Below are 7,566 nucleotides of genomic sequence, written 5' to 3'. Positions count from 1 at the left end.
TATATATATTTTTTTTAAATCTCAGGGGGCGTCCGTCTGCGTCAGACTGCCTGAAAATGCCGTGGCTTCAGGAGGCCGGACTGGCCACGTTGCAGCAGCAGCCGCCGGTCTACTTCCCCAGCGCCAAACTGAGGAGCTTCCTCCACCGGAGAGCCGCCAAGACGGCAGCAAGTCAGAGCGCGGGGTCATCGCGGTCCTGACAAAACCAACACCACCCAACGGTCACTGTGTAGGCGATCAGCCATAGGAACCACACCTCTTCCTCCTCACCAGTTGTCTTGTTTGCCCCCCCACCGATAAAGTGTACGTGTCACTTTAGGCCAGTGATGGCCAACCTTGGCAGCCCTAGGTGTTTTGGAACTACATTTCCCACGAGGCTCAGCTACACAGAAGAGTGCAGGAGCATCATGGGAAATGTAGTTCCAGAACATCTAGAGGTGCCGAGGTTCACCATCACTGCTTTAGGCAATGAAGGAAGCCAATATATGAGATGAAGCCTTATCCAGCTTCTTCAACCCGGAGCTGGCAGTGATGTATGTTCTGCTCCATCGCTCCCTACTGGCCGAACCGACGGGCTGAATACCGGCACTCGGTACCCACAATGGTCTCCTTCAGGCAGGTGACAGGTTCACTTTAGCAGCCGTTCCCCCTTGTCCCCGGGCGTTCTAGGCTTGCCACTCAGGTATTTTTAGTACAGTTTTTGTGTACGTCCAGCGTCGTCTTGTCGTGAGGCATTTTCAACCGCTATTGTAGACGTAGATCAGATTCCCCCAACTGACAGACTCATTATAGAAAACCGCGTCCGTGAGTTTTTTCCATTAGGATTTTAATGTTTGAAGAGGATGCAGTATGAATAATAGGCTTTGCTAAAGGCTTATAGGATGAGAGACAGGTTTTGGGGGAGGGGGGGCGGGGTGAGCGGAGGGGCAATGAAGTGAATACAGGTATGGGGGGGTGCTGTTCTCTAAGCAAAATGCGCTATTTTACGCATACAGGTATTTGTATTGCACCAGTTTAATTTTTCATTTTACAATAGTTCCCACCTCCAAAGAGCTTACAGCCTACATCAGTCCCCGCCCCCAATGAGCTTACAATTTACATAAGTTCTGTCCCCCTGAGGAGCTTACAATTTCCATCAGTCCCTGCCTCCAAAGAGCTTACAATTTACATCAGCCCCGGATCCCAAGAAGCTTAAAGTCTACATTAGTCCATGTCCCCAAAAAGCTTACAATCTACATCAGTCCATGTCCCAGAGGTGCTCACAATCTACATCAGCTCCTGCCTCCAAGGAGCCTACAATCCACATTAGTCGCTGTTCCCCCAAAGAGCTCACAATCTACATCATTCTCTTCACCCAGGCAGCTTACATTCTACATAAGTCCCTGCCTCCCAAGGAGCTTACAAAATACATCAGTCCCTGCCTCCAAGGAGCTTACAAACTATATCAGTTAATGCCCCCAAGGAGCTTAGAATCTAAATTAGTCCATGCCCCCAAGGAGCTTACAATCTAAATTAGTCCATGCCCCCGAGGAGCTTACAATCTAAATTAGTCCATGCCCCCGAGGAGCTTACAATCTAAATTAGTCCATGCCCCCAAGGAGCTTACAATCTAAATTACTCCATGCCCCCAAGGAGCTTACAATCTAAATTACTCCATACCCCCAAGGAGCTTACAATCTACATGAGTCGCTACCCCCAAGAAGCTTACAATCTACATTAGTCCATGCCTGAAGGGTGCTTACAATCTACATCAGTCCCTGCCCCTAATGAGCTTACATTCTACATCCATCTTTGCCCCCAATGAGCTTGCAATCTACATCAGTTCCTTCACCCAATGACCTTACAATCTACATCTGGCTCTGACCCCCAAGGAGCTTACAATTGACATCAGTCCCTGCCCCCCCCATAAAGCTTACAATCTACATCAGTCCCTACCCCCAACGAGCTTACAATCTACATCAGCCCCTGCCTTTAAGTAGCTTACAATCTATATCAGTCCCTGCCTTCAAGGAGCTTACAAAATACATCAGTCCCTGCCCCCAAGGAGCTACCCCCAAGGTCCCTGCCCCCAAGGAGCTTACAATCTAAATTTGTCCATGCCCCCAAGGAGCTTACAATCTAAATTTGTCCATGCCCCCAAGGAGCTTACAATCTAAATTTGTCCATGCCCCCAAGGAGCTTACGATCTACATGAGTCGCTACCCCCAAGAAGCTTACAATCTACATTAGTCCATGCCTGAAGGGTGCTTACAATTTACATCAGTCCCTGCCCCTAATGAGCTTACATTCTACATCCATCTTTGCCCCCAAGGAGCTTACAATCGACATCAGTCCCTGCCCGCAAGGAGCTTACAATCTACATCAGTCCTGCACCCAAGGAGCTTGCAATCTACATCAGTCCCTGCTCCCAAAAAGCTTACAATCGACATCAGTCACCACCCCCCCCCCCCCAAGGAACACATCATTTATAATAAACATTAGTCCCTGCCCCCCCCCCCCCCCCAAAAAAAAAAGCTTACAATCTACATCAGTCCCTACCCCAAGGAGCTTACAATCTACATTAGTTCCTGCTTTCAAGGAGCTTACACTCTAAATTAGTCCATGCCCCCAAGGAGCTTACAATCTACATCAGTCCCTGCCCCCCAAAGCAAAGAGCTTACTATCTACATCAGTCCCTACCCCCAAGGAAATTACAATCTACGTCAGTTTTTGCCCCCCCCCCCCCTCCCAGGAAATGTATATTGTGTAATAAACATTAGTCCCATCCCATCCACCAAGGAGCTTACAATCTATGCAGGCTCATTGTGAGACCAGATATAGTGACTGCAGGGTCCTGGGGAGACCAGATATAGTGACTGCAGGGTCCTGGGGAGACCAGATATAGTGACTGCAGGCTCCTGGGGAAAACATATACAGTGACTACAGGCTCCTGGGGAGATCAGATATAGTGAATGCAGGGTCCTGGGGAGAACAGATATAGTGAATGCAGGGTCCTGGGGAGAACTAATATAGTTAATGCAGGGTCCTGGAGAGACCAGATATAGTAAATGCAGGCTCCTGGGGAGAACAGATATAGTAAATGCAGGCTCCTGGGGAGAACAGATATAGTAAATGCAGGCTCCTGGGGAGAACAGATATAGTGAATGCAGGGTCCTGGGGAGAACAGATATAGTGAATGCAGGGTCCTGGGGAGACCAGATATAGTGACTGCAGGCTCCTGGGGAGACCAGATATAGTGAATGCAGGGTCCTGGGGAGACCAGATATAGCGATTGCAGGTTCCTGGGGAGACCATATATACTGAATGCAGGCTCCTGGGGAGACCAGATATAGTGAATGCAGGGTCCTGGGGAGACCAGATATACTGAATGCAGGCTCCTGGGGAGACCAGATATAGTGAATGTAGGCTCCTGAGGAGAACAAATATAGTGACTGCAGGCTCCTGGGGAGACCAACTATAGTGACTGCAGGCTCCTAGCGACACCAGATATAGTGAATGCAGGCCCCTGGGTTTAGTAAGGCCGCGTACACACGCGGGGACTGTTCGCCCAACTTTGTCCGCTGAACAGTGTTTCGGCAAACAGTCCGCTCGTGTGTGGGCTTTCAGCGAACAGTCCGCTGAACAAGGTTTTTCGGAAATTCCGAAAAACTGTCCGCTGAAACCTTGTTTCAGCGAACAGTCCCCTCGTGTGTAGGCTTGTTCGTCAAACTAAGTTCCGCGCATGCTCAGAAAGGATTTACACGCCGAAAGTTATAATGCAGTGTATAGGACGTCGTATTTTTCGTCCCGTCGTACGTGGCGTTCACGTCATCGCGCACGGTTTCAGCAAACTGTTCGTCCGTCGTGTGTGGCCATGTCCGTCCATGCTAATTTTGAGCGGACTGTTTGCCGAAACTGTTTGACGGACAAAGTTGGGCGAACAGTCCCCGCGTGTGTACGCGGCCTAACAGTTTAACTCTCCAATTAGACATGGCAGTTAAATCCAAGGGAGCTTTAGCTTCCTAAAATGCAGCACATGGGATTTTAAAGTGTAAAGTGACAATAATCTTGGAACCACAAAGAATGGAGGGGTCTATATACTAGCCCCAACATACAGGGAAGCTGGATTGTACCATTAACAGACCTAGAAATAACAAGTTGCAGTTACAGCTAATTTCCACTAGTTGTCAGCATCAAGACATTAATACATAAGAAAATCCAATGCAACAGTAATGGATAAATGGTTCCAGTACATAGGGGCTGATGGGATATTTAGTATACACAAGAAAGAACCTCTTCCCCATACCTGTACTGACTTCAAACTAAATCCTGTTTCCAGTGTGGAGTTATACTCATCCTACAGGCAATATTTAACTATAAGATTTATAGAAACAAGTTTTTTTTTTTTTCTGAGTTTCTTTTTCTGGTGTTTTGATGTAGAACACTAACCTCAATGACCGCATAATGTTTTACTGTGTGCAACGTAAGAAAAAGTCATCAGAGAATTTAGAAGTACAAAGACACAATACATACTCTACGTGTTCCATCGAAATCTTTCACTAGTCGTTTGCGGCCGGTGCCCATTCAGTGAGGCTCATCGGCCGCCAGTGTTACATCCTCACCATCAGCGTTACAACTCTTCGGATGTGTCAGACGTAACTCATTGAACACAGATGTGCCGTTCAATCTTTAGTCGCAGGGTAAATCACATGCGCCGCACGCTCTTCATTATACTTAGTATTAAGGGAACATATTTTTAATTCCAGTGAGATTGTATAATTTGCATGTTATTTATACTGACTTTTTTTGTCGTATGATTTTGTTTGATTTTGCAATAAAAAAATAAAAAAAAGTTGACGAATGATTGGCCTTTGAATTTTAGTGCGTGGGGTATCAGAACGCAAATTAGACATGTGCAATTCGTTTATTTACGAATTATTTTTTTAACGAATTTTCGACAAATTTGTCAATTCCCGAAATTTCACATTTTAGAAATTCAAAATTTTGGAAATTCAGAAATTCGGAAATTTAAAAAGTTCGGAAATTCAAAAATTCGAGATTTTGGAAATTCGAAAATAAGAACGTAAATCTGGAAATTCAAAAGAACGAAAATTTGAAAATCTGAAATAATAACTAACAAATAATAACTTAACTAACTATTGAATTATAGGTATTATTTATAGGTATATAGGTAATTATAGGTATTGGAATTTCCTTTGAAATTTGGCTGTTAGTGAACATAACAAATACAAATTTATCCAAAGTTACTAATTATCCAAAATAACAGATGCCGTATCTAAATGAATGGAATGGAACGGAACAAATTAATAATAAAAAATAATAATAATAAAAAGTTATTATTATTGTTATTATTTATTATTAATTTGCTCTGTTCCATTCATTTAGATGCGGGATTCCTTATTTCGCATAATTCGTAACTTTAGATAAATTTGTATTCGTTACATTCACTAACAGCCAAATTTGAAAGGAAATTCCAATGCCTATAATTTATTATTTTGAATTAAATTTTTTTTTTTCATTTTACAGATTTTCTTTCAAATTTTTCAGATTTTCACATTTTTGAATTTCGGAATTTTCAGATTTTAAGACTTTCACATTTTTGGTTTTCGAAAATTTGGAAATTCAGAATTCAAAAATACGGAATTAGAAATTTCTAAAATTTGGAAATTTTGAATATTCAAAAATTCACAAATTTGAAAATCAGAAAGTGAAAAATTTCGAAAACTCAAGAAATTCGAAATTTTCGGAGTTCCGAATTTTTTCATTTTCGAATTTCCAAAAAAACGAAAAAATTTGGAACAAAACTAATTGCACATATTTATACATATATTGCACATAATTGCATCAGTTACCGCATCGACTTATAGAGCTCTGTCCCTTTATCATAGTGCCTTTCCACCAGATACACTCTAATGAAGGGTAGTAGCCCCCCGAAACGCATCAGTGTGGAGTCAGGACTAAGACCCCCCCCCCCCCCATTAGAGTGACTCTGAAGTGGTCCTGAAATATGTCAGTGGTACTGTGGGCTAAGAGACGCAACCTATACAGTTCCTTGAAAAAGTATTCATACCCCTTGAAATTTCCCACGTTTTGTCATGTTACAACCAAAAATGTAAATGTATTTTATTGGGATTTTATGTGATAGACCAGGGGTGTCCAAACTTTTTTCAAAGAGGGCCAGATTTGATGAAGTGAACATGCGTGAGGGCCGACCATTTTGCCTGACGTTCTTTGAACCATTGAATATTCGGTCTAAGTGTGTCCATCCGAGCGCTAATACACGGCCCAACAAGAATTCTCTTGCCTTTGTCGCGCTCGTTCCCAACACACAGACGAATGCTCTGCACTTTAGGGGGTACCATTAATTCTTAATGGTACCCCACACATTGGAAAATGTAGGGTGCTTTTGATGCAGTGCAATTAAAAAAAAAAAAAAAAGCTCAGGAACTTCTTTCCCTGCATTCTTGTGAGAAGGGAAGTCCATTGAAATGAATGGGCTGCCCTACACACAGTACGCAGCCACACAGATGTTGCATTTACGGGCTTAAAACAGGTGGTGAGGAGCCAACATAATGCCTCTTTACCGCCATTCAAATGCCTCTGAAAAGAGATCTGTGCATGGATTGCTTTTCAGAGGAGCAGCAGTCCTGGCTGATATCACAAACAAGCCCTACAAAAGCAGTTTTGATGGTATAAGAATGGGGGGGAGGGGGGGGAGTGGAAAATTAAGTCCACACAAAAAAGAAAAAGATTCCACAGTGTGAAAGGGAGTGGTTCCACTGGGGTGATGTATTCCAGGTCACTTCCACCGTCACCAAGGACATAGAGGTTTCTTGAATAGAAAGAACTCACTCAGTGTGTGGGGACTCTTAGTGGAACTGGTGGACCCCCTAAAGAGCAAGGTTGTATGCGCCAGCAGATTTAGCCCTCTGCAGGGTCTAAAGGTCCTCCTTGTCCCTGGAGCTCTCAGGTAACGGCTGGAAGTCCTCCACAATATCCAACTTGAAGCTAAGAAGTAGGGATGAGCTTCGAGTTTGAGTCAAACTCATTTTCGACTCGAACATTGCCTGTTCAGTGAACAATTTGGGGTGTTCGTGGCAAATTCGAAAAGCCGCGGAACACCCTGTACAAGTCTATGGGAGAAATCTAAAGTGCTAATTTTAAAGGCTAATATGCAAGATACTGTCCTAAAAAGTGTTTGGGGACCCGGGTCCTGCCCCAGGGGACATGGAACAATGCAAAAAAAAAAGTGTTAAAAACGGCCGTTTTTTTCGGGAGCAGTGATTTTAATAATGATTAAAGTAAAATAATAAAAGTGTAATATTCCTTTACATTTTGTACCTGGGGGGTGTCTATAGTATGCCTGTGAAGGGGCGCATGTTTCCTGTGCTTAGAACTGTCCCTGCACCCCCCTCTGATGTAACACAGGTTTCCCTTACATCAGAGGGGGCGGGTCACCCACACATCATTGGGGAAGCCCGGCTTCCCCAAACGCGTCAGTGGGGGGCGGGGTCAGCAAGAGTGGATTACCACCGCTGGAATCTTTTTTTTTAAAGGTGTCATTTC

General features: G+C 43.9%; 1 protein-coding gene across 1 annotated transcript in view; it reads left to right on the top strand.

Annotated features, from left to right (window-relative positions):
* The window catches only part of OBSCN (obscurin, cytoskeletal calmodulin and titin-interacting RhoGEF), a 705,115-nt gene extending 701,603 nt beyond the window's left edge, over window positions 1–3,512 (top strand). Inside the window, exon 127 of the mRNA XM_077490633.1 lies at window positions 26–3,512. Within this exon, the coding sequence (XP_077346759.1) occupies window positions 26–200 (175 nt within the window). The 3' untranslated portion in view covers window positions 201–3,512. The remainder of the gene's footprint in view (window positions 1–25) is intronic.
* The last annotated feature ends 4,054 nt before the right edge of the window (window positions 3,513–7,566 follow it).

Source organism: Lithobates pipiens, unplaced genomic scaffold (assembly GCF_037356315.1).
Source record: "Lithobates pipiens isolate NorthernLeopardFrog02 unplaced genomic scaffold, aLitPip1_a1.2 Scaffold_19, whole genome shotgun sequence".
Taxonomy (NCBI): domain Eukaryota; kingdom Metazoa; phylum Chordata; class Amphibia; order Anura; family Ranidae; genus Lithobates; species Lithobates pipiens.
The sequence above is the reverse complement of the archived record's forward strand: the minus strand, read 5'-3'. Positions and strand labels throughout refer to the sequence as shown.